At 48.4% G+C, this 26867-nt stretch overlaps 2 protein-coding genes across 4 annotated transcripts in view; both read left to right on the top strand.

The window, feature by feature from the left end:
• Positions 1-3058: 3058 nt before the first annotated feature.
• PTAFR (platelet activating factor receptor) lies at positions 3059-9481 on the top strand. Its single transcript, XM_040588368.1, is given in 4 exon segments — positions 3059-3161; positions 3164-3184; positions 5890-5937; positions 5939-9481. Coding segments are annotated over 4 exon segments (1209 nt in total). The 5' UTR covers positions 3059-3092; the 3' UTR covers positions 7010-9481.
• Positions 9482-10009: 528 nt separating this feature from the next.
• The window catches only part of EYA3 (EYA transcriptional coactivator and phosphatase 3), a 60126-nt gene continuing 43268 nt past the window's right edge, over positions 10010-26867 (top strand). For all 3 annotated transcript variants that reach the window (XM_040588366.1, XM_040588361.1, XM_040588358.1), the window contains exon 1: positions 10010-10119. The gene's annotated coding sequence lies outside the window, so the exon portion shown is untranslated. The remainder of the gene's footprint in view (positions 10120-26867) is intronic.

The raw sequence follows: 26867 nt of genomic DNA, 5'->3' as shown, positions 1-26867 counted from the left end.
GGGAAGCAGCCCGCTGCCACAGCCGGCGTGCGTGAATTCATCCCCGGAAAACATCATTTGGAAGAGCTGCTCCAGGATCCAGCGTCCTGATACAACAGCCTGAAGTACCGTTAGTGCTACTTAAAAGCATCGTATGGGAATCGGTTATAGTAAAAGAAGCTTATTTATTTTTTTATTAGATTGCAAGTTTGCTTGATGAAAGTAAAAGCATATTCAAAATTGCTTTTTTTTTAACTTTGCCTTGCATGGCATTCAGTGGCTGTCAGACCTTGTGTGCATCCCCCAGACTGGAAGAAAGGTAAATATCACTGAGAACGGGGCAGTCAGAACCTGCTAGGACCACTTAACAAGCAAGGCCACTGCAGACAAAACACATCTTAATACTGGACTCAAAGTTACGCGCTTGGAAACAGGCAGCAATCCCAGGAGCAGGGGAGCAGAGTCCCCAGGCTGGAAGGGATGCGAGAGGGAGAAGTGCTGGTGGTGGGCACTGTGGGGGGCGTTAAGGGAACCTGTCAGTGCAGAATGGACACAATGCAGTTTGGGAGTTGGGAGGGGGCTGTTCTCACCCTTTCTCTATTGCCTTGGTACTGGGAGCGCTGAGTCTGCGTCCCCTTCTGCTTTTCATGCGTAAAATGCGACAGCTGAAAATGGAGATGGTGAGGAAGGGAACTCCCCAGATAATTAAGAGGTGGACAAGTGCGAGCCTGGCAAGAGGCCCAGCTATGTGACCGAGCGGTTGTTCTGGGCATTTCTGTGAACCTCAGTGGCTTAATGGCTAAGCTGAGCATTTGAGGCAAAGCTGAAAATGGTGTGGCGCAGGGAACGCAGCCCTCAGCTGCCCACGGTGGCTCTCCCAAGGTGTGACACCACGCCGTGGGGGTCTCTGCTGCTCCTCACAGCACGGAGGTGGCCAGGGCCTGCCACGGGCTGCTTGCCACGGGCAGCATTTCATGAGGAGAGCCAGGAGAGCCAGCCTTCCCAGGGAGCACCAATGTGGACCGGCCTCTTCTGCTCCCCCTGGGCCGGTGTTGCTCCCCAGCAGCCTTGTTGCAGGCTCAGGCACCGCTGCGTGCTGGTGACGGACTTTGTGGCTCCGTCCCTATGTGTTTCACACTGACCCAGGCCCCAGACTCGGTGTTTCAGTTCCTGCAGGTGTCTGCAGGTGTGAGGTTTGGGCAGGACATGGTGCAGATGCTCCAAGCTCACATGTGCGCTGTGTGCAGGTGTAAGAGCAGTGTCTGCATGAAGGGCAGGTTAACCATCAGCATGGGAGCTACAGCTTGGGATTTATGGCTTAGCTGGGACAGTGTGTGCAGCTTTGCTTGTCACCGGTGTCTCCCTGGGCACCCCAGCAATTTGCATCACTGTGATGAGTGGTCTTCAGGATGCCACCAACAATGGCAGTCATCATGTGAAGGCAGATGGGCCAGGTGAAGACCTGCCATGCTGTGGTGTCTCAGTGTCCACTGAAGGTCCCCAAGACAAAAGGAGACTTGGGATGGCTGGATTCCTGGGTCTGTTTAGCCCCGACCTGAGTGTGAAGGAGACTGCTAGGGAATGAGTCTGTCCGTGGGATATATGAGTTTCCTACCACTTCCCTTCCTCAAAGTTTTTAAGTGAAAGCTCTTCTGGCTCCTGCTGTTCATCTGTTTGGAAGAGGGATGCTCAAATGCTGTCTAACCATGGACACGGGGTGGGTTCCTATTCTGCCTTTACAGGAAAATCCCAACTTTGCCCTCTTTCAGGATCATCAGGAGCAGAGATACTCTGAGGAAACAGCTTCAAGGACTTTCCAGATCTTCACTGTGGTTAATTGCCTTTCCTCTACAGCTTATTTTATTTCTCATTTCCTTTGAGCTGATGTCACACATTTCCTCTTCTCTAGTGACTCTGCAGTCATGCTGCAACTGTTCCCATTCTGGTGTCCTGTTCTTGAGAGCCGCCTGTGTGGAGACCTTTCCGCTCCAGGTCCGAGAAAATAACACCTGGAAGAAGACTGAGCATCCTCATTAAAACACCCACCACTGCTCTACTGAAGCTGAGGATGGACATACTGTGCTGAATCCTTTTGATGGTGGTAAGCAGAAAATATGCTTTATTACTGCTAGTCCTCTTGGAATATACTCTTGCTGATGGCATAGCTTGTGCTAACGTGGTCTGTGCACCTTGCTGCCATGAGCCAGTGGATCCTTATGGGAAGAGCATGGCCCATGGGAAGGAGTGTGGATTGGGAACAGAGTCTGCGGTTGCCCCGGCCATGCTCTGCTGCACAGCCGGTTACTTCCATCTCTAGTTCTGCATCCAATGGAGTTGATGACTTAAAGCACTTGGGGTTATTGGCTGGTGTACTATGCACAAGGAGCGGCTGGGGTTAGAGTTGCCAGGGGGTTTGGTAAAGCAATGCAGCCTGCTGCAGCGGGGAGCAGGACCCACACCCACCCGCCCACACCCCGACCACCATGCCAGCTCTCCCTTCTGCTGGCACGGAGAGTATTTACATGTTTTATACAAAGGGGAACCACTTCAACAGGAGAGGCTGCGTGAGATCCCCCGTATGGTGCTCCAGAGTCTAGGGCTTAGGACATCTCACAAGTGCACGGGAGATGTGAGCTCGAGTTCCTCCGGCTGAAGAAGGAAGTGGGTGTTGGGTAAAGTTAGTGGGGAATGGTGCCATGCTGTCTTCTAGCTGTAATTTGTAGAATATCTGGCTTGACAAGAGAGAAGGGAAAAACAACTCTCCTGTGATTCCCTGAAGGACCTTGGCATTGGCACTGCACAGCCTGCTGAGGCAAAGATAGGTGAGCTCTACCAAGTGCTGCTGGGGTCAGGAGATGGCACTGCCATCTCCCACAGCCCACCACTGCCAGAGATTTCCCGTGGACTTAGAGCACATCCTTGCATTCATCCCTCCAGGTCACACCGCCAGCCCCTTAGCTCAAACCCATCTCCTGTGCAAGGCTTTGCAGCGGGGGGAGATGTGCAAGTTGGCTCTTCCTTCCACCCAACTGGTAGATATGGCAGCTGATGGGCAGGCCTGAAGATCCCACCAGTAAAGTTCACCAGAGCTCCTGGGCAGTTTGGTGGCTGCCATGCCCACGTACAGCACCAGAAATGGAGAGGTGGATAGACAGTGCCCTGCAGCACACTCTAAAGGGACTTTGTGAATAACAGTTGTGCCTACGTATTGGCTGTGGGTGCTTCTCTCCTCCTCGAGAATTCTGCTAGAGGGATGCATCTCCTTCCTCCCCGTCCCCAACTCTTGGTATATTCAAGTCTGGTGCTACAGTGATAGAGCACTTTTCATTGCAAAGATTCTAGCCACAAGCACCAAAACCATTTGCTGAAGTTGGCAGATAGCCAGAACACTGGGGGTTTATGATGCAGATTTGAAAAAAAATTAAGTTCTCAAATGATCTTAGGTAATTAGGACTTTTTTTCCCCTCATATTCTAACATCAGAATAGCACATCAAATACAGAGCTCCCCACTAGTTTCTCTTGCCCCTGCACAGCCTCACCCCTTTACCCCTTTCCTGAGTGTCTGCATCTGCTAGGTGCCCTCCCAAGTTGAGCGATGCAAACCCTTCTAACTGGTGCATGTCTGTCCTTACCAGAGATGGTCCCTCAGCAGGTGGGGGAGCTGGGCTTAGACACGGACCTTTATTTAAGGCCACGTTGTCACAATTACCACTTTCGATACCTAGATGAGGGTGTGTAAACAGATCCATGAGATGAGCAGCACGACTTGCCTGGGGTCCTGCACGGATCACAGGTAGAACAGGGATCAGAACGTGGGGTCCTGCCTGCTCTGGGACCTCTCCACAGGGCAGCAGGGAGTGACACGTAACTCCTCAGGGATGTGCCAGACCTCTGTGGATGGAGCCCAGGGTGCCATAACCCAGAGCATCCTCGCCTCCTGGCTGCCACCAGCTGAACCCTTTAGAGATTGGTGGGTTCTCAGCAGGGTGACAGACCTCAAGGTGAAAGAGGACAGGTACAAGTGTCACCTGGACAACTGCTACTACTGCCACTCTACTTGTTAATTCACATGGAACACAGCTGAAAAAGATTGAGTTTAAAGACGCCTAAACCCCAGTGCTGGCCAGCACGCAGCAGCCTGTGAAGATCCAAGGACAAGGTTTGGCCATCTGTAGTTGTGATGTCCTATGGGGACCTGTGAGGGGTAAGGAGGAACAAGCTCGGGAAGATGGCTATTGCCTTCCTCTCCTGGCAGCTGGAAAGAAGTACCAAGGGGTTTCAGGGTTTTCTGAAGAAAGGGAGAGCTTTTCTGTGTTAGAGCCGACTTCCCCATTTGCAGAGGAAAACTGCAGATGTGCAAGTGCATAAATGAAGAACCAACAGCACATGGGCACAAAGAGACACTCAACCCAGAGCGGGTGAGATGTGGGTTCACGCTACTAGCACGCTGCTGGGGAAGATCCAGAAAGTGTCAAGACAGGAGGGTGCCTTCTCAGGAGGCAGCAAGTCTTTTTGGGAAAATGCTTCGGGGCTGGCAGAGCCGAGGCGAGCACGAGCACCCGGCATTCCCACCGTAACTTGCACAAGAAGTTTGGGCTTCGTGACTGGTGGTACAGCTCACTCACTCTCCAGGAAAACCACCATGTTCTGCAAATTAGGTTAAAACCCCAGCAAGTTTACCATCAGCGAGCGACCTAGTGTCCTTGCTGGTGGCTCTCAGGCTGCTTTACCTGCGTTACAGTCAGTTATCTGCCCAGGGGGAAGGAAGAGGGAGAGAAAAACGAGCAGCTATGCGAGATTGTGCCGTGGAGAGGTGAGTGCCTGCCCAGCGCCAGGCGGGGAGCTGGTTCCGGAGCCAAGAGCAGGGGTGCACGTCCTCGGGATGGTAAAAGCATGCAAGCGGTTAGACCCAGTCCATGTAAATCTGAGACAAGAACATGTACGGTATTGGTGATACGGGAATTTTATATGTCCAAACTGTAGGCAAGATATGAAGAAATACTAACTGAGGCAGGGACTGGTAATATTACAAATCCAAAAGCATCTCTCTAGGGACAGTGTGTGCCAGCAGCCTCTCCAGCGCCACAGGGAAGCACAGAACTGCTGCTGACACTGGCTTTGATGCAGAAAGGGGGGGCGGGGGGGAGGCGCGGGGCAGGGGGGAAGCCAGATGGGTTTGATGACAACTTGAATTCAAATTGATGGCGTGATAGACAACAGCCAAGATTTTAAGAGAGAGAAGCTGTAGTTAAAATCAGCAGTGTACCACAAAACCTCACCCTTTAGGATTAGTGACTCACCTTTTACATCATTCACTGAGGAAAAAAATTGAGAGGTCAGGTGGCTTGTGAAGCGAGTGTGAGATCCTACGGTGCCTGCAACCAAAACCAAATACAATCCTTACAAGTGTAAGCAGGAAAATGTCAGAAAACAACAAGTAGAGGGCAACTCTGGAAATGGCATTAGTGGGACCAGATATTTTTACTAGATATTTTTTCACTTCTGGAATTTCTAGGTTAAAATAAATTTAGGCACATTAGAAAGCATGAGGAACCACAGCAGTGGCGGGCTGGAAACCTGTTTGCTTATAGTAAAGGATTAAAAATCTTGAGATGGAGCAGAGTAGCAGATTATTTTATTTAAGAACCCTCATGCAGAAAAATCTTTTGAGATTAGAGATTAGTGAGAGATCTGCATGGCAGCAAACAATGCTTGATGAAGACAAAAGTGCCAGTACGGCATGGAAATGGGATCAAAGAGAGGACCAAGGGGACAGGGCAGGTGTCTGTACCTTGAGCCAAGGCACAGAGCAGAACTCCCGTGGTCACAGACAGCTGAAGATGAAAGGTGGATTTGGGCTTAGCAATGGCAGCATGCCAATCAGCTCGTTTTATGCTTTATATTTTTAGGTGAAAAGAAAAGCTGCAGCTGGAAATTCTCCTTCAGATGTGCCCACTCAGCACCACAATGTCTGGAAAGGGTAAAGGTGGTGCTGAAGGCAGTGCTGATTCCTACATTTCATGCCACATAGACTCTGAATTTCGCTACAACCTCTTCACTGTTTTCTACAGCATCATTTTCATTCTGGGTTTTGTTGCCAACTGCTATGTGCTCTGGATTTTCAGCCGTATTTACCCCACCAAGAAACTCAATGAAATCAAGATATTCATGGTGAACCTGACAGTGGCTGACCTGCTCTTCTTGGTTACGATGCCAATGTGGATTGTTTACTATCACCACCATGGAGACTGGATCATGCCTGAATTCCTCTGTAACGTGGCTGGCTGTTTATTTTTTGTTAACACCTACTCTTCTGTTGCCTTTCTGATGGTCATCACATATAACCGTTACCAAGCTGTGACTAATCCCATCAAAGCTGCTCAGTTTACCACCCAGAGAAGGGGTATCTACTTGTCAGCGGCTATCTGGATCATAATAGTGGGCAGCTCTTTGTATTACCTTTTTGACAACAATACTAATCAGGAGGAGATGGACTCAAAGAATTTCACGCGGTGCTTTGAGCGCTACAGCTCTTCTGGCAGTGTTTCAGCTGTTCTCGCCATTCATGTCATCATCTGTATCCTCTTCTATATCATTTTCATTTTTATACTAGGCTGGAACATCATCATCATCAGGACTCTGTTCTCCAAATCAATGCAGCCACGGAAGAGTGCTCATGTCAAGCAAAGAGCGCTCTGGATGGTTTGCACAGTGCTGGCTGTGTTCGTCATAAGCTTTGTCCCTCATCACATAGTGCATCTGCCCTGGACCTTAACTGTGCTGGAGCAGTGGAAGAAGGAAGACTGTCAGCTGCGCCAACAACTCAATGATGCTCACCAGGTGACTCTGTGCCTTTTGAGCACCAACTGCGTGTTGGACCCTATCATCTACTGCTTCCTCACCAAGAAATTCCAGAAGCATCTTTCAGAAAACCTGAAGAGCATGAAAGGGAGTCGCAAGTGCTCCAAGCAAACCACAGACACAGTGATTGAGGGCACCATCCACCGAGAAGACTCCATTAGGATCTAGTTCAGCCTTGTTCTGATTGTAGACTGAGATGCGTCTTAGTCACTCATCTTTCAGGAGGAGGCACTGAGGGGCAAAACAGAGGACCAGGGTATTACACTTCCTTTTTCCCATCAGGCAGAAGAATGGATGCTCATTTCTTCTACCACATGCAACTAGCAGAACCGAAACCTGTAGTAAGCTAGCAGAAAAGTGCCTTCTCTCTGGGCTGATGTTCTCATGCACACTGAGAACAGCTCAGATGACTGCTTTTACGTAAAAGAAATGTGTCATTGAGTCTCTGCAGTGAGCAGCTGGAAGCTAAGTGCACTCAAATTTTCCATTGTGTCAGCCCAGATAGCGCCGTCCTTGGTCTTTTGCCTGCCCAGCTCCCATGAAGAATCCAAGGTCAGACCTGTAAGAGACTCCTGAAAGACCTGGGAGAACAGACTGGGCTGCTAGTATCATCAGGTGACTTTTTAAGGCAGCTTGCACGGTTCTTTGAAGACAGTCTGAGCTGAAGAAGCTTGAGTGGCTAGAAGGGATGTAGTCCAAGGAGTTCCTCAAATGCCATCAAAAAAGAGATCTGCACCTCTGACCCCTTCTTACCTATGTGCGTCATCTGCGGGGTCCGTACTTGACAGGCGTCTGGGAGTAGCTATTACAAACGTTTGCCTTTGCTCCCAGCTCTTGCATCAGGCGAGCAGTAGGCAAGAAAAGGAAGAGGTGGCAGTGGCTCAGCCCCCATCCCCAGATCAGCGGTATGCCCAAGGGACACTACTGTCTGCCCTGGCTTCTTGTACGACAGCGCGACTGGCAGAGCAGTGGCCTCTTGCACTCAGTTCAGTAATTTTTGGCTGACTGCATGCACCTGTGGGAATCCAATCTCACTTTGGAGGCTCCTGATAAAAGAAGATTACTGTCAGCATGTGCATTACGATAAGAAGAAAAAAAAGCTTAAAATGCTTCGGTGTCTTCTTTTCTTATTTATTTAAATTAGAGCTGTAGAAAGCAACTGTATATTATTCCTTCCCCCAGCATTTCTATTTCTGCTATGAAGAAATGAAGCTGCCTGGTTCTTGATAACCTCCCACAAGTGAAGTATTAGGGCAGGTCATGGCCACTTTCTGAGTAAATCAGCGCTGCACAGTGATCCAGGGCCTTTGACAGACAGGTAATTCATGCGCTCCAAGGGGCTGGGGACTCCTCACTCAGGGCTGGCTGCAGTCAGCTGGGGCCCAGGGCAAAGTAGTTTTCCAGGGGTGGGTGCCAAGCTCTGTTACCAATCATGAGACCCTTGAGGTTCCTCTTCTGACCCAAGTTGCTCAATCCAGCATAGGAAACCAGGCAGGGAAGGGAACTCACTTGTTTTTCACAACAGTTTTTGGTTCCCTAAACTACATAGGGGAGCCTGGTTGATGACAAGAAAAGCATATCTGACCTGTGACACTGATTATTCATATGCAAGCACAGCAGCTTTCCTACACCCACCAGAGAATGTGAAAGATGGGCTCAAGTCTTTCCAAAGACAGGATCAACATTTGTGTTAGACTTTGCCTGTATTTGGTGGAGAAACATGTTCTTCAGATTTACCTCCTGAAGATCCTCAGGCAGCTTTTATGCTTACTGGTGCAAGTAAGTACAAGAACCAAGTCATTTCTGTTTCTAATGCCACCTGCCAGCACCAGCCATGCAGTCCAGGCCCTGTGCCAGGCAGGGGAAAGAATCTGATTACAGCATGAATTCATTTCCCCTCTGGTCCTGGACTCTGCTCCGGTTATGACCACCCAGAAGGCACACCTGCTGGCACCTCTTAGCAGAGAGAGAATTCCTCAGCCACGTTCAAAGCTTTGCCCTGAATCTGCAGCGATCTGAACCACAGCACAGAGCAAGGGGGGCAACTTCTGTAATTTAAAAGCCTAAATCCCACTTGCTGGAGGAACCTGCCTCTGTATTTCTGCCCTCCCCAGGTGGCATGTTCTGGCTGAGGCGCGCTCGCAGCTGGCCGATGGGGTGCAGCTTACCTTTTCCCCCTTGCCACCTGATGCGAATGGAGCTCTCCTGCTTCACAACCCCAAAGCACTAAGCAGATGGAGTCTGGCAATTCTTAGAGGAATTGGAAACAGATTTTAGCTGGAAATCACGAAAACACGTGGTCTTCTATTGATTCCAGGAAAGCTTGCAACAGAGTTTACAGTTCAGGCTACTTACTGTGGCTAAGTAACATGCTTTACTCCACAGAAAACAGCTGTAAGGCTGGTGTGGGCTCAGAGAACAAATGCAAACTTGCATCTAAGGAAAAGGGTAAGTGGAGAAAAAGCGCCGAGGGCATTTCAGGAGGCTATGTTGTGGTAATGGAAGTCAGTAACAACGCCTTTCTAAAAAAACAGTCTGAGCTTCTACTTCTGTTCTAGAAATTACTCTATTGGTTCTATGCAATGTTGTGTTAGTCTGCTTTACTTCGCAATAAAATGGATCCACAAAAGTTCTTTTAAATAAGTGTGTTCCCTGAGTGTTTTGCCCTTTAACTTCTTCCACTTTCTCATCCTTCCGTATTTACACCGGAGGGAAAAGCCCCAGCACCCGCTGACACTGCTTCAGTTTGGTGTTTTTTTAGAACCACTACGTGAACTCGCGGGAGAGGTGACATTAAAGACTCAGCAAGTTCTGACCTGCTACAAGGGAAGGGGAAAGGGGTTCATTTCAGAGGGAGCAACTTCTGAAAGCCTGCGCGAGCGCCCCAAAGCCCCGGCAGGCCGCCCCCGAGCCCGCCGGCCCGCGCCCACGGGCCGCTCCCCGCAGGCAGCCGGGCCCGGCGCTGGACCCCCGCCCGCTCCCCGCAGCTTGTCCCCAGCGCCCGGTTAGCGCCGCAACGCCCCGACGCAGGGGCTGGCGGCCGCTCGCAGCCCAGACAGGGCGGCTGCAGCCCCGCCCCCCCCCCGGCTCCGGCGCGGCCCGGCCCTCCACCCGCCGCCACCATCCCGGCCCGGGCCTCGGGCGGTTTGCGTCACTTCCGTCGCCGAGCGCGCGGCTTCCGGACGGCTGCGGCGGGCGGGGGCGAGGAGGCGCGGGGCCGCCGCTGCCATGTCCGCTGCGGGACGTGCTCCCGGGCCCGGCGCCGGAGCCGCCTTTCGGTAAGAGCCCGCCGCGGGGGAGGGGGGAACCGACAGGCGCCGCGCGTGGCCTCTCTCGGCCCGGCCGCGCTGCCGCCCGCGGAGCCCCCGGCGCCGCTGCCCCCCCCCCCCCCGGGCCGGGCCGGCTCCCAGCCCGCCGCCCGCGGGGGCGCGTGTCTGACGGCGCGTGCCGGCCCCCGCCCGCGCGCAGCCCCTCGGCGCCGCGGCCCGGTGCTGCGGGGGGAGGGGGGCGGCGCCGCTCCGGTCCCCGGGGCCTTGCAGCCCGGTGGCGCCGGGGGACCGCCGGAGGGGGCAGGCAGGCGCCGCCCAGCGCAGGTGCGGGGACAGAACCCTCGGCGGGGCCCGCGGCAGGCGGGGCGGCCTCGGGGCAGCCCCGCTCGGGCCGTGCCGCTCTGCAGGAGGCGGCTACCGGGGCCGCGCCGCTCCCCGCGGGCCGGGTCCGGCCCTCGCTGGAGCCTGCGCGGACGAGCCCGGGAGGCTGCGCCGGGGCCGGGGCCGGCTGGGCTCGGCGGGCGGCGTTGGACCCGCAGCCGCTCGGCTGGACGCGCCCGGCGCTGGGAACGCCGCGCCGAGCTGCCGCGGCCGTGCGGAGCCCGCTGAGGCGCGGCGTGCCGGACCGGTTCGGTGCCGGCGTTTTCGGCTAAATCGTTTCCAGCCTGAAGCTGGCCCGCGATGCAGCATAGCTGTAGCATCACGCAGAAAAGCCTTGGTGGGCTTTGCTCTTGGTATGGAGCTGGCTTTCCTGCTTCTGTGATGCCCTTAATCTGTACTGCAACAGCTTCCAACTGGCAATTAAAAGTCAACCGTAATGATTAAGATGATTGTCATTATCTGCCCCTGTTGTTTGCTTTCCTTCAGTTTTGTCGTTGTGGGTCATCTTAAATTCGTGATTCTGAACTCGATAGGTTTTGTTGAGATTCGTGGCAATTCACGTGCCTCAAGGCACTGCTTTCACATAAGCCACTGTGAAAAACTTGCGAGGATCGTGGCCGCCTCGGCCTGCAGAGCTGCTGGCCTGGCCGGCTCTGCCTGCCGTGGCCTGGGGCTTCCTTTTGCCTCGTGGTGCGATACTTCTTCCTTACGCAGCTCTGCAGTCCGATTTCTGTCGTGCAAACGGGTGATCTGCAGGTACGTCCTCGCTGCTCCGCAGCTGAGGTTAAGGCCTCGGGGTTTATAAGCCATTAGTTACTGCGACGTCTTTCTGCAGCTTTCAGCTCTTCCATGCAACCTCAGCAGCAGCTGCGGCACCTCGGTAACTATTCTTGGGTCAGGTGACAGATTTGTTTGAAAAACTGTCACTTGCTCATCACAGCTGTAATCAATAGCTGTAATAATTGCCGAGTAATTGGTGACTTTAGGTTTTATAGCTTCTCAGAACCTTGCCTGGTAAATATTCTTTTTTTATATGTTTTTATCAACATATAAATATACTGAATGAGTTTTGAATCGAACAGGTCAGAGTACAGTTTATTTAAATGGGTTTCCATGCTTTGTATTAATGCGTTGGAGTACCTCTACAGCAGATTTAATATACGATTTCCTGACTTTTGTGTACCAATGGGTAGTTATATATGAGTAAACATAAAACTGGATAAAATATACTGAATATTTTAATTGAATGTAAAGCCTGCACGTACTGTGTTCCCGTGTGCAAGTCATGTTGCTCATAAAGATTCAAGGCTTAAAGCAGATATATCATTGTGGGCATGAGTAACTCAGTGCCTGTATTCTTAGTTATCAGAAGTAGGATTATTTTTTTTTTCCTGCCTTGCAACTGTGTGTTCTTTTTTTTTTCCTGAAAAATGGGTGTTTGTTAAAACTTACACTGGGTCCGCAAAACCCTGTGATCAAAATAGGAGCGGAGATGTACAGGAAGCTTTTGAGGCCTTAAGTGGAATCACATCAGGATTTAACGACTAGTATTTTACGTATGACCCCATGCCAGTTAGTGTCTACAGACAGCGTCGTCTCTTGCAGCGGCTCCTGGGTGTTTTTGTTACCTAAACCATGACCAGTGGCACACACTGGTTGGTTGTAAGTTGAGGAAGGTCTTTTTCAGCTTTTTCTTGCTTTATCTTATCCTTAATTTATTCTCTTTCTTTCATCCTAATTTGTCTGGAAGATTTTCCTTTAACTGGTTAAAGGGCAGCAAAACAAGCATCTCTTCTCTCTGGTGGCCCCTCTCTAGCAGGGATTCAAGGATAGTCCATGTGGGCACTGTGACTGGAGGCACTCCAGTACCTGAGGGAGTAATTTCAAATCCTTTCTTCCTTCTTGCAGCTGTCTCCAGAGCTTCAGTGAAGGTGGTGCTGCAAGGTTCAGATCTCCTCCTAATGCGCTACCCAAACCTGATGTTTAGGAGAGTGCTGTGGGCAGAAGACACAGCATGTTGTAGCAGGCTCTTCAGTGTATGGTGTCATTTTGATCCACGATATGCCAGTCACTGCTGCCTTGTCTTTTCTAGGTTGTCACCGATCAGTTCTGTAACTGGCCAATATAATTAGAAAAGAAGCTTTGTATTTAGAAAAATAATTTAGCATTGTGATGAAGCTGGGAACATTTTCCATCTCTTAAATAAACTTCTGGGGTTAAAGGTATGGCTAGTCTAATTTCAGAGGTGCTTGACCACTTCTTCAGTTCTGCAGAAGGTGGGTCTCCTGGTTTGGGAAGATCTACAGAGCTGTTCTCACATCCCAGGAGCTGCTTTCTGAGTCCTGAAATTTGCATTGTTTGTGTTTGAATACCGACAGCGCTGTTTCTCTGGGAGTCACCAACTGGAACATAACATAAAGTGGTAGCTTTAAACCTTGGGTGATGGTTCATATTTCTGTAAATATTGCATTATCATGGAATTCCATTTTGAAGATTTTATAGATCAGTCTCATACTGATGTCTTTTCTGTGGCCATTTTTTTGCCCTGTTCTCTTTTAGAGAGCTTAAGAAAATATTCCTTAAATAGGATTGATTTAAGATGATCAAGATAGAAAAATTGCATATTCACGACCAGGATAATTTGAAAAAGTAGGTGATAAATTATTATTCAGAGCAGAAAATAAAGTAGCAGTTGTTTTCAAACCTATATGGAAGTATTCTGAAGTAGGTTCCATCACTGGTTTCCTATCAAAATATCGCCAGGCTGCTTTTTTTTGGTAAAGACATAGTTGTTCTCACATACCAATTGGGGAAAATATTGTCACAGAAAACAACCCCGTTGGTTCAAGGCTTTGAAGTTTAATGTAGAAGTCTGATCCCATTTGTAATACACCTGATGTTTTGTTCAGTACCTTTATAATAGCTCTTGAAATTTCAGAGGCCATTGGCTTGGTTATTCTGTGTACTTAAAATCCCTGTTTCCTGTCCATCCAGAACTTTTGGTATAGGAAGAGGAGCCGGCCTTTCTAGGAGATAAAGGGACTCAAAGATACAGGGTCTCCTTTTTTTTTTTTATTTCGTTAGCTTGTTTGGCATTCTGGAGAACTGTAAAGACACGTGAGGTTTAATTTTTCTTCTACTGTGTAATACTTTTTTTTTTTTAATCCAGTAGTTAGCTCTCATGCTAAGCCTGCTTCTACATTTACCTTTCTGGGTATAAGGATGAATTAATTCTTCTGGCTTAAAGAAAAAGAAATTAGAAAATACTCACTCTTGCCTGACCTGGAGAAAGCAAAAAAATTGCCATGAGTCAATCATGCCACTGCTTTCAGCATTTTAAAATAAGATAGCAAAAGTAGATTGACAATTCTGTGAATTATTAATCTGTATAGTAGCTTTCCAGGACCCAAAGAATGTAACTTTGTGCTGAAGCACCGGGTTGTTGAGTAAGGTTCTCAGATCTCTGAATGACGTGACCTTTTTTGTGGATGCTGTTACAAAAAACATATATAATTGATCTTTACTGAAAGTCTTGGATCTTGCTAGCTACTACCAGAACCCAGTGTCTGTCATGCAGCGTCTTTTTCCAGTGAGGGAAGTAAAAAGTGGACTAGAGCATCTGTCAGAAATTCTTTTGAATTAGCTGGAATAGGCCTAAGTGAAAGATGACAGCCCTTTGGAGAATTTCTTGATGTTGACAGATTTTGGAGCTAAAAGGCAGCAGAAAATACGGTGGACTGCTCTTTCTCAAAGGTTACCTGTTACTTATGGTAAACAAGAAGATACTGATTCCTTGGGCTCTCGTTTAGCCTGAAGGCGTCAGCCATCCTGCTGGTTCTGCCAAAACTTCGGTCTTGTTAGTGGCTTGCCCAGGGTCCCTGGCTTCCCTGGGGATGGGCACACGGTCACAGGTGACAGAGCTACCAAGGCTCCAGGAGCGGCAAAGATTGGGTTGTGCCTGTGTTCCTTGCCTCTCTCAGTTGTCAAATAAAACTGATTGTATCTTAACGGAGTGTAGAGTTAAACAGCCTTTGATTCCAGCTGCAGTCGTTTGCATAACGTGAGTCACTTTGCAACTGGAGTCAGCTAAAACAAGAATGCACGGTATTATCACGTGCCACAACTCAACTAATTACAAATATCGTAGTACAACAGTGACCTAGTCGTTCATCTGTCCACGTTAATTTTGCATTCTAAATTTTCTGCATTCATCAGAAACTTCACAACACATGTCACTGTTTTTGCTAGGATTTGTTTGTTGTCTGATTAGGAATTAATTGTCAGTGACAAGGTCTGAAGAAAATGTATTTCTAGCAATGCAGATATCTTCCTGATCTTGTTTGTTTTGTCCTGGAAACAAGCAACACTTGCATATACTTGCATATTGTATAGAGGACCTGGTTTACATGATGCCTGAAGCAATGCAATTCATTCTTCGGTTTGGTTTTGTTTAAGTATTGACCAGAGAAGAGCAGACACATGTAGCGGAAATGTGCAGACAGAAGGGTTTGAATCTCTTTTTGTGACCACAGTTGTGTAAACCCTTTGTCTGTATCTTTAGCATGTGTGTTGTCTTACTCCTTCAGGGCCTTCACATGATTTTTCTGTGTATGTAGTGAAAGCTGAATGTGCATTTGGTGAGCCTGTGGTGTTGCTGCTTGTGAATGAACCCAGAGGCTCACTAATTGCAATAGTGAGTAGTAATCCACGATGAATTACTGAATGCACTGCTTTTCTGCGTTCAGGAGGAGGCTTGGAAGAATGCAGGGAGCAAAAGCTATCTTTTTCTATAGTAAAGAAAAAGTTTCAAGTAGCACAGGTCCAAAGACGGAAAGCTTGTGTCACCACAATTTTGTTGTCTACAAGTATTATTTTTTTTTTTCCTGGAGAAGAGAGTTGTTGGTTGGAATTGGAATGAGTCATTGTTTTTAGAAGTTAATATATTTGACTGCTCTTGAACTGGAAGTATTTCTGATGGGCTAAATACAAAAAGTTATGTAATGACTAGGCTGCCTGTTAGATAATTCACATAAATAATAGTGTGAAAGAGAAAAAAGGAAATGGGAATAGATAGAAGGACAACAGGGAAGAGAAAGGAAATATGAATCTTTTTTTTTTTTTTACTGTGAAAGTCTTGTTCTGGCTGTAGTATCTTTTGAGGATTATGTAGAAACTTTGTAATATTTTTGTGCATTTGAATGTAGCTTTTTTTACTGATTGGCCTAGTCTGGAGCACAGGTAAGCTAGAAGCACTCACAATAACATAACAGCCCCTTCTCTTTCATAAACAATAAGGCACAAGATAGAATCAGCTCAGAGACTCTTAGGTTGCATGTGATTTGGTCACTGGTACTGGTAGCACATGTTAGTTACGATTCATACTAAAGAGAACCTGAACAAACGTGAAAGAAAAAGGGAACTGGGAGAAATGGGACCTTTAGAGTAGATTTGGAAAAAAAGTCATCAGATATTTCTTTGCCAAAATTGTACCCAGCAGAGGAGATGATGCTTTGAGATGTTAATTCTTATTTGAAACTTGAACTACCTGGCAAGAGCAGAGAGGGAAAAGGGTTTCACCAGTGAGCTGTAGCAAGAAGCAGCAAATCTTTTACCATCAAAGTCTTCATTTGTTTGATACCTGTTGATAGTACTGTAATGCCAATTTTAAGTTTTGGGGCTGTTGAGTTCCAAATGGAATGTGCTTGTGGTTTGGGTGATTTGTGACACAATAGCATTAACTAGTTGTTATCACTGTAATCATATCAGTTATTTTAAGTGTGATTAGGGATGCTAATCTGTGCTGTAACAAGTGTCTCTGAGGTATGGTGGAAGGAGGCTTTCACTGGGATGTGGTAATGCCGGGGACTAGCTGTACAGAAATGGTGGGCACTGTGCTTGAAGGATTTTTATAAAGGGTAACAGCATTACAAGTACAGGGAGAGAGAAGCACTATTGGGTCTGTATGGGTGGAAATCCCGGGCCTTAAATGTACTACTAGGGTTATACTGGCAGCCCCTGGATCAGGGTGGCAATAGCGATCAGGAGCTATTAAGTGAGATCAAAGAAGATGCAAATTTGGGGGAGTTACAGAAGAGATTTCAGCTACTTGGACAAAGATCAATTCTGTGCCTCATCAGGAGACAAAGTAGGTAGAGCATTCTTCTAACTCAATCAGTGATTGCTTCCTACAGTAACTGAGTTTAAACTGACAGGAGAAGCTGCTTTTCAGTGTCATAGGACCTACTTTAAGCTAGTAGTGAGGTGGCTTATAGCAACCACAGTACAATTACATATAACTGAGTAGAAGAGGACAGCAGACAAAATAAATCCAGCACATGGATATTCAATTTCAAGAAATTAAAATACCTAAAAATGAATCAAGTAGTTTAAAAAAACCCTAAACCATGAAAAGATCTGCCCGAAAAGTGAACAGCCTACAGTGAGCTTGGAGTTTGTTTAAAAAATACTGTGTCAGAAACCAAGGTATACCATTTGAAACCAAACAAACTGGTGTCGTGTCCACCCCCCTGAAAATCCCTGTGTGGCTCAAAGATAAAGCTAAAAAGCCATCGTAGGCAAAAGATGAGCACTTAGAAAATGGAAAGCATGGTGGGTGAGAACAGGAAAATCTGTAGCATGGCAGGTAAAATGTAAGAAGAAAATTAAAAAGGGTGGAAAGGAGGTTGAAGAGCACCTTGCACAGGAGGCTCAAACCAGTAGTAATACATTCTCGAAATCTGTCCAGAGCAGGAATCCAGGCAGTGCTTGTGTGGGATTGCTCGGTGACCGAAGGTGATGGAGTGGGCACCTGGGGATGGTGAGGTGTAAGAGAAGCTCAGTGATGTCCTTGTTGTCACTGTTGCTGCTAGAGATGGCCTCTAGAGGACATCCTGGGAACACCATACGGGTGACCGGCTGCCAGCAACCATAACATGACAGAGTTACAAAGGACAAAATCACTGTTAACTGGAAAATACAATCCATTGGTAAATGTCAGCGTGGCTTCTGTGAAGAGAAGATCCACCTTGTTAATGTACTGGTGTTCTGCATGTGCGTGGATAGAGGGAAGCAACGGGTATAATCAGATTTTCAGAAAACATTTGACAGAGTTGTATTAACAAAGCTAAATTTCCCCAGGCTTGGAGGAGAGGTTCTGTCATCAGTGGAAAGCTGGTGAAAGATTGGTTTGGACTGCAGGTGACCTCATGAGGTGGCCACCTTTAGTCTCCTGCTCACAGAAGGTAGGTTGTTCAGGCTCTTGTCTGCTGGGGTTTTGAAAATGTGCAAGGGTGGCCATTTCACCACCCCTGTGGGTCACTCTTCCAGTGCAGACTACTCACATGGTGAATAATTTTTTTTCTTGCCTCAAACTGGAATTTTCCTTGTTGCGATTTATGACTGTTAGCTCTTTCTCTAGGCACTTGAGATGTGCCTGGCTTTGTCTTTTCTGTATCTTTTTAGCCCAGCTTGAGGCAAGCCTTCATTGCTGCCAGGACTCACAGCTGACTTGGGTTGAACTTCTTGTCTGCCGGGATCTCTAGTTTCTTTCCTGCAGAACTGTGACTTCTCAGTTTGTTCCCAGCCTGTCCTGTTGCATGCAGTTGTTCCAGCCCTGGGGTGGTGCACAGCACTTGCCCCTGTTGAACTTCTGTGAGGCTCCTGCCAGCCCGTTCTTCCAGCGTGTCATAGTCCATCTGAATTGCAGCCCTGCTTGTCAGGCTTCACCAGTTTGGTCTTATCCACAGGTATTCTGAAGGTGTGTTCTGTGCTGTTGTACTTGTCGTGATGAAGATGTTCATATTGTGTCTGCTATCAGCTCTTGTCGGTGGCTTTTTGTTACCAGGTACTAGTTAGATTGTAGACTGTAATCACAGTCCTTTGAACTGGGCAGTCCAGACAGTTTTTCATCCACTGTGTAGTCTGTCCATAGTTTAATACTGGCCCAGTGTGGCTGCAGGACTCTGCGTTACTAAAACTAGATACAGAACATTTACAGCTCTCTCGTTCATGTGTGTGCAGATGGATGTGCTCCACAGTCCCCAGAGACACTGCAGGGAGACAGGCAAGTCTGACTGGCCTCCATCTCCCCTGTTGCCTGTCTCGAGGGTGACATTTTGTAGTCATCAGTCACCACACGGATTGATGTGACCTTTCAAAAATGGTAGAGAGCAGCTCCTTCTCCATCCTGTTTGGTCTTACGGAGCTGCGTCTGTCCAGTTTTCTTAAGGTGGTGCCTAACTTCATCTTTCGGTGCCGTTGTTAGTGCCCGGGAGCAGCAGGGACATGCTGGTCCCAAAGAGAAGGGACGCTGAGTGTGGTAGCAAGGCAGGCGGCGGCAGTGGCCTCACCGGCGAGGGTACAGTCCCTCAGAACCCACGGGGTGACCAGGACAAGGTGGGCAATGGCAGGTGGCTGGGTTGAGGGAAGAGCCTGGGCTGGCAGACGGATCCACGGTGAGGTGGCTTTGTGGTCAAGCTGGGAAGTCAACTTTGTAGCTCAGGTAGGGGCCAAAAGCGAGAGCCACAGCTCCCAAGGCAGGGGGGTCGGTCTCCTCCCGGCCGACAAGCGACAGGACAAGGGGAAACGGGCTCAGGCTGCGCCGGGGGGGTCAGATCGGGTGTTGGGAAACATTTCTTCACCGAGGGGGCGGCCAGGCACTGGCACAGGCTGCCCAGGGAGCTGGGGGGGTCACCGTCCCCGGGGGTGGTGAAAAGCCACGTAGATGCGGTGCCTGGGGACATGGGTCAGTGGTGGGCTCGGCAGTGCTGGGGCAACGGCTGGACTTGATCTCAAAGGCCTTTTCCAACCTAAAGTGTTCTGTGATTCTACCCTTAATGTTGGTGCTTAGACTGGGTTTGTCCAGCATTTTCACCAGTGATCTGGAGAAATGAATGACCAGTGAAATCTCCAGGTTTACTGATGTTACTGTAGTTTTGGGTCATAAAAAGCTACGCCAAAGGTAGAAGGAGGGTATTGGCAAACTGAGTGATCAGAAAGGTGGCAGAACAGCTTCAGTGTAGATGAATTTATGAGAACTTAAGGTAATTAACATAAATATGATTTAGATTGCTTTCCCTAAATTAAAGGCAATTAATCTAGGGAAAAGCAGTCTAAACCGTATTTACACAAGAAAGATTCCTGAACTCGGAAACGGGCAGTTAAGACTCCAGGAGGAGAACCTGAGGACAGTGATGGGCCATTGAGATGGTTGGTCGGTGTAAAGGGCACCCAAACAAGAAGCCCACGGTGTTGGCCGTCATAAGGGAGGGTGATGCGGGCAGCAGAAAGAAACATTTTACCTCTCTGTAGTAGAGCTGTGGTTGCAGCCACATCTCGTTGACTATGTGCAGTTCTGGTTACTGCATCTTAAGAGGGAGCAGAGAGGGGCAGAACAGTGATCGTAGGGGCTGGAGCAGGTGCCCGATGAAGAGAAGCTGAGGGCTGGGACTGATTTGGAGGGAGAATGTGGTCGAGGTGCACCAAGTGCTGCAGGCAGGGGATGCGCTGCCAGCGGAGCTGCTCGCCCAGCCCTGCCGCACGTGGGCTGAAGGCGCTCGGAAGCTCAGGGGAGACGGTGGGAGACAGCCGAGAATCCTTCATGCGGCAGGGTGGGAGCTGCCGACCGCGCCGGGGCGGGACACGGTTGCGGGGAGAGGTCGGTGCGCGGGTGGATGCGGGAGGACGAGGCAGGGATGTCCTCTCTGCGGGTGCCCAGGCTCACGCACTCCCCGCCGGTGTCTGCTCCTGCTGCTGCTGGGGATGGGGCTGCGCTGGGCTGCAGGACGTTGGTCCGACCCCGCGGGCTGCTTCTGTGCTCCCCCTGCCTCTGCCAGCAGGACTGGTGCTGTGTGAAGCGAATGGTGCAATAAATCTGCTTAACTAAAAGCAGCGACTCTTCCCGAGCTGCTGAGCATTGAACACTGTCATTTAAACTGTCCTTTTCCCCAGCCAAAAATCTCAAATATCCAGTACTTTATTCTTCCTTTAATATTTTTGAGCAGGTTACTCTAGCAACTGGTGTTGCTAAGACACAAATAGCTGCAGATGTTCTCAGAACTGATTGCACCGCGATAAATACCATGGCTGCCGCTAATGCTAAATAACAAAAGTAGTAAGTAAATTTACTGTAGTCACAACCTTTTTAGTAAAATCATGCTGAAAGTTGAGTACTGAAAAATTTTCTGTAATAGAACTATAGATTAATTTCCTGGTTGCCTCTAGTGGTATCTGTATTGCTATCTGATATGTGTTAGTAAAATCTTGTACTGCAAAACAAAACTTAGAGCTGCATAATGTAACTGCTTCCTTTTTTGTGGTTAATATGATGCAGATTTGCTGTCTTGACTGACAGGGGATTAAAAATGTCAGTCTTCTGTTCAGAAAATCCCCTGATCTGTTTGAATGTGTCTGAAGTGGCTTCTAGAAATCTAAGGCCTGTGCTCTGCTGTTTGAAAGTTTGTTTTAAAAAGCTTTTAAGACAAACGGTGTTTTTTTCCTCCAGAGCTGCAGCTGTAGAGATTTGTCACCTGTTTATCAGTTATCTAAACCACAAAAATGTATGTGAGCTGTAGGATACCAGGTACCTTATCATCTGTGGTCGTCGAAAAAATCCCTTCTCAGTGCAAGTTGAATCCTCATGAACAGAGGAGTTAATTGACTTTTTTACTTTTCTTACGTTTGCATAAATTACCATACTTTGTTTAATAACTACAAGGTTAATAGCAGGTTTGTGTTCTTGTGCCGTGTGAGCTATGCACATTAGATCTATCTAGAAGAAATGCCGTCTTGTTTCTGGGCTCAGTGGGAGCTGTTTTTCTCAAGGATGAAGTTGTTATTTCCAAATTTGCCTTTTGTAAAAACAGTTCTTTTCCCCATTAAAAATTTCCCTGCTGTGTTTCAAAATCAAATTTTTAAAAATTGCATAAGAACTGGGAAGTCAAGCTGCTTGTGTGTCATTGTTCGAGCAAAGTGAACTGAAGACAGTCTTAACGTTGATAGCCCTTGAAGGATTTAATAATATCATGAAAATTCCTATTAATGAAATAGGCATTGCTTAGAGTAAAACTGCATTTGTGAGACCACATTTAATTTCAGTAATTTTCTCACGTTATAAATACTGCAAAAAAATTTTACATTTTAAAATTATGAAACGTTAATCAAACCATGGTTCTTTTAATCCTACAGGACTGCATTTACAGGCTTGTCATGGCCTCTTGTATCTTCAAAAACGGGACGTACAGTCTGCCGTCCTTGTAACTTCTAGTGTTTTATTCCAAGTCTTCCCTGCCTAATGAAGAAGGGAGGAGAGAGTGCAGAGAGAGAGCAGTAAGCAATCCAGCATATCTCCCGGCAAAGGTTTATTCTTTGCTGTTCTTCACAGTATTTTGCAAATACCCATGTGTTGCATGTGTGTGTCTGGGTGTGTGCGTGGAGAGTGTGAAAAAGCGAGGAACAGCAGAGTATAAATCTTTGCCATGAGATCTGCTGGATTTGTTAAAGATATGCAGTCAGCAGGCTGGTGTGTAGCACAGCTTTCATTCATTAACTTTATTCTGTTTTCTATTTTTTAAATCTCTGCTCTCTGCTGCTGGAAAAGGAAACTAGTAGACAACTGTGCTTAAAAAAGGGGTGGATTTAACAAAACAAAGCTTGAGATACGGTGCCTTGAAGATGGATTTTAGAGGGAATTTTAAAGACTTGTTTTGGAGAGAAAGACTCTTGTTTCAGGAGTTGGTTGTTGATAGTGTTAGAAAGTTTGGGGGTACCACCATTTAAAGCTAGAAACCCAAGTTCCTTTTCCCTCTTACCCCATTTGTATTTTCAAACACTGGAGTAATGCATGTGTCTCATCTGCTTGGCAGTCATGGGATGGCTGTCAGATACTGAACGTGCAGCCTTAATATGATAATTTATAAATAACTTGGGAACACCACGGGAAGGAGATCGTGCATTGTGTTACTTGCACGTCTACTTGTGAAAGCAGATAAATTATTTGTATTAAGCATTTCATTCCTTGATGGGGGAGGAAAGCCAGGTGGGCCCTTCCTCTTCGGCTCACCCCTGCCGTTCTTGCCTGTCACCAGAGTTGCACCAGCCTACTAAATACTGCAGTTCCCTTTTCTTTAAAATATCTTTAAACTTTTTTGAGTTTGTAGTCAGGCGCACGAGAGAGAACATTTTGCACACCCAGGCATCTATTTACTCATTTTGTTTGCATCATTATGGTGGTGGTACAGCTTCATGAAGAATTTCCATTACCTTGTTTTTGCCTGAAGGAAGGAAAAATGAAGCGTAGTACACTAAATTGTTCAATTCCTGACAGCTCCTTAGGGGGCTGTTTTGTTAGACAGACCGAACTAGGAACCAGGCTGATGCTGTCATTTCCTGTGATCTTTAATCAAAGCTGTTTAAAAACAAAATGGGAAATTCTTCAAAACTTCAGAGAATGCCTCTTAAAAGAGATCACTTAGGAGTGGCAGTGGGCTGAGTTTGCTTGCTCGGTGTAGTCAGAACACTAGTTTGGCTATGTAGGGTACCGAATTGGAAATATTTCAGCAGCTTGGCTGATGAAATTCTATCACAGTTGGATAGAGAAATGCTGAGATATGGGGAAGGATAAAATTGTAAAGAAACTTTCCCATGGAAGAAGGAGGTTATATCCATACACCTGCTCACACCCTGATGTGGAGGGGCACGAGTCACTGCCAGTGTGGGAGATGGCTGATACTGTGTTTTGCCTGAAGGTTAAAATTTAAGTCATAAGCCTTTGGAGAGAAAAAAAAATAAGCATTTTGTAGCTGTGCAGTGCATAGTAATATCAGTATGTGTCTCTTTTCACTTTTTGTATTTCTTTCTTTGTGTGTTTTTAATTATTTTTTAAAGGGGGAGGGGATCCACCACATCCCACTGTGCCAAATTCTGCTCTTCTCCGAAAGAAGCGGTTTGTCATGTGGCGAGTGGCACAGAGTAAAAAGCATATTGGAAAGAAAAAACATGCTCCGGTCAGGTGGTGGCTTAGATCGCTTTAGCCGCGCTCTCCAATCCCGGGTGCGTGTCGTGTAGCAGCATGGCACAGATCACGATGAAATGCTCCACAGGAAAATATGGAAAGAATAGACTATTCTGCTGCTGCTTAATTCATATATTCATTGTATATATTCCTGGTAAGGTGCTGGCCCTTGAGTAAAAAAGGAGTTGAAATAACTGCATAATCATGTTATTATGCATACAAAATGTTATGGCTCCTGCCATAAAAGACAATAAAAAAATGTTTCTGTGAATACATTAGCAACAAAAGGAGGGCTAAGAAGAATCTCCAGCCTTTATTGGATGTAGGGGAAAACATAGTGACAAAGCATGAAGAAAAGGCTGAGGTACTTAATGCTTTCTTTGCTTCACTCTTTAATAGTAAGGTCAGTTGTTCTCTGGGTCCCCATCCCCCTGCGCTGGAAAACAGGGATGGGAAGCAGAATGCAGCCGCCACGGTCCAGGAGGAATCAGCCAGCCACCTGCTGCAGCACCAAGACACACGGAGCGGTGTCTGGGGCCAGGGGACCCAGCCCAGGGTACCGTCCCGGGGTACCGCGGGAGCTGGCGGAGCAGCTCGCCGAGCCGCTCTCCATCACCGATGAGCGTCTGGGCTGACCAGGGGGCTCCCAGCAGGCTGGGGCTGAGCCAGTGTGACACCCACCTGCGCAGGGGCTGGGAGGAGGGTCCGGGGAATGGCAGGCTGTCGGCCTGCCCTGGGTGCTGGGGAAGCTCGTGGAGCAGAAGGTCCCGAGTGCCTTCATGCGGCACGTGCAGGACGGCCGGGCGTCAGCCCCGCCAGCGCGGCGTTGTGAAAGGCAGGTCCTGCCTGAGGAACCCGATCTCCTGCTGCAGCCCGGTGACCCACTTAGGGCTGAGGGACAGGCGGTGGGTGTCTGCCTGGGCCGTGGCGAGGCCCTTGCACCATCTCCCGCAGCGTTCTGGGGGGGCTGGCTGGCGGCTGCTGAACACGAGCCAGCAGGGTGCCCAGGTTGGCCAGCAGCATCCCGGCTTGTGTCCGGTTCCGCAGGGTGCCCAGGTGCCCAGGTTGGCCAGCAGCATCCCGGCTTGTGTCCGGTTCCGCAGGGTGCCCAGGTGCCCAGGTTGGCCAGCAGCATCCCGGCTTGTGTCCGGTTCCGCAGGGTGCCCAGGTGCCCGGGTTGGCCAGCAGCATCCCGGCTTGTGTCCGGTTCCGCAGGGTGCCCAGGTGCCCGGGTTGGCCAGCAGCATCCCGGCTTGTGTCCGAAAGAGCCGGACCAGGGCAGTGCCCGTCCCCCCGTGCTCGGCGCTGCTGCGGCCGCCCCGCGCCCCTGGGCTCAGCGCTGGGCCCCGCACGGGCAGAGGGACGCAGAGGGGCTGGAGCGTGTCCAGAGCCGGGCAGGGGGCTGGGGGGGTCGGCCTGGAGAGGAGGGGGCTCGGGGGGCCCTGATCGCTCCCTACAGCTCCCGGACAGGAGGGTGTAGGCAGGGGGGGTCGGTCTCCTCCCAGCCGACAAGCGACAGGACAAGGGGAAACGGGCTCAGGCTGCGCCGGGGGGGTCAGATCGGGTGTTGGGAAACATTTCTTCACCGAGGGGGCGGCCAGGCACTGGCACAGGCTGCCCAGGGAGCTGGGGGGGGTGTCACCGTCCCCGGGGGTGGTGAAAAGCCACGTGGATGCGGTGCCTGGGGACATGGGTCAGTGGTGGGCTCGGCAGTGCTGGGGCAACGGCTGGACTTGATCTCAAAGGCCTTTTCCAACCTAAAGTGTTCTGTGATTCTGTTATTTTATTTTAACTTTCTGTTTAATAGATACAATTTCATTACCCTAAATAAAGCTTTTTTCTTAGGGAATAGTGGTTTTATTAAAGTAATATAAAACCATATTCAAACAGGTTTTTTTCTAATCAGTGTAATTACTGCTTGTTGGTTTTATAACAGTATCTTTGGTTTTAATTATTTGCTGCTTGAGAGAAGAACTGTACCTCAGCCGAAATTTTATATTCAAAGCCAAGGCAGATGGGCTTGAAAGAACAGAATGAAAGTAAATAGCAGTCTATCCTGATGCTAGTAGCAGGTACCTTTCAGAAATTATACCCACAGGATCTAGTTAGAAAGAGTCTGACTGAAGTAGAATTTGCATTTTAGGATTTTTAAAGCGGGCTTTCTTGCAAGAAACTGTACGTAACTTGCCAGGGCTTTTAGTAGGGAATTACTGGCATTGCGATCTTGTGCAGAACGGAAGGCAGGCGACTCATCGGTGTGATTCTGCAGCCCGTTCCTCTGCGCTGATGCCTTCCATTTCGAAGTTTAGATAACATGCCTTCATACATTGAGCAGGCAAAGTAAAACAACGTGCAAATACCCGTCCTTGGTAATTCCACACTGTTGGTAGATTTGTGTGCAAGTTGGAATTAAACCGAGATGGCTCTTCAAAATGAGTCGATTAAATTGAAAATGTTGTTTCATTCACATATTACAAAACAATTTTTATCAGGGTAAATAATGAAAACTACCCCGTAAAGGGGAAAAGGTATGGTGTTTTGCTGTTTTCAGAAGTGTGCACCTGACTCATTTTTGCTGAATGTTTCTTTCATTGCTGCAGCTCGTTTGATGGCTTGTTGCACTCTCAGTCACGTTTTGTGCTGGTTTTCTCATTCATGGGACTGGTGGCCCACAGAAGTATTCCCACCATCAGAATCTACTTTTCAGACATCCCTCTCACACAGAGAAATATAAATGGCTATATAGATGGGGAAAGTGACCAAACTCCTCCAGCTGCTTGCAAAGCTGTTAATCAGCAATTTCTTGCCTTTGGAGGCTGCTGTCAGTCCCCTTCGGGAAGCAGTGGCGTTGCTGGGACTGGGACCGGCAGCAGGACCGACGGCAGTGGCTCTTCTCCTGCCTGAGGGCTGCGTTGGCACCCCCTGCCAAGGGTGTGACTGCACCAGTTTGAACTCTGTGGAACCGAAGATCTGTTTTGATATCTCTTCTGTTGTGATTGCTTAAGGTTTTAAAATGTTCTGCAATAGAAACTGCGTGATAAGCTTATCTGAGGCACAGTCGCCCTGAGTCTTCCACAAGTTAAAAATCTAATTTTGAGATCTGAGAAGCCATTAAAAAGAATCGGTGTTGTTTATCTCCCGTTTTTACACATCAGCTTTGTTTGTGGTGAGCTGCTGGCTAAGTAAGCCGCTGCGAGTAGCTGAGCTGCACAGGCGCCAGGCGCGGGGTCTGGGTTTTGGAGAGCCGAGCGGTGGGCAGCCTGCGGCACCCAGGGGTGCTGGTGCTGGCCGAGGGCGTACGCCTGCCCGAAGGCTGCAGCCAGCTGATGGCCAGCGCGGGGGTGATGGATTAGCCATATCGGAGGGT

This window comes from Falco naumanni, chromosome 3, assembly GCF_017639655.2.
Source record: "Falco naumanni isolate bFalNau1 chromosome 3, bFalNau1.pat, whole genome shotgun sequence".
Lineage (NCBI taxonomy): Eukaryota > Metazoa > Chordata > Aves > Falconiformes > Falconidae > Falco > Falco naumanni.
Note: the sequence above shows the minus strand (reverse complement) of the source record. Positions and strands in the feature narration are given on the sequence as shown.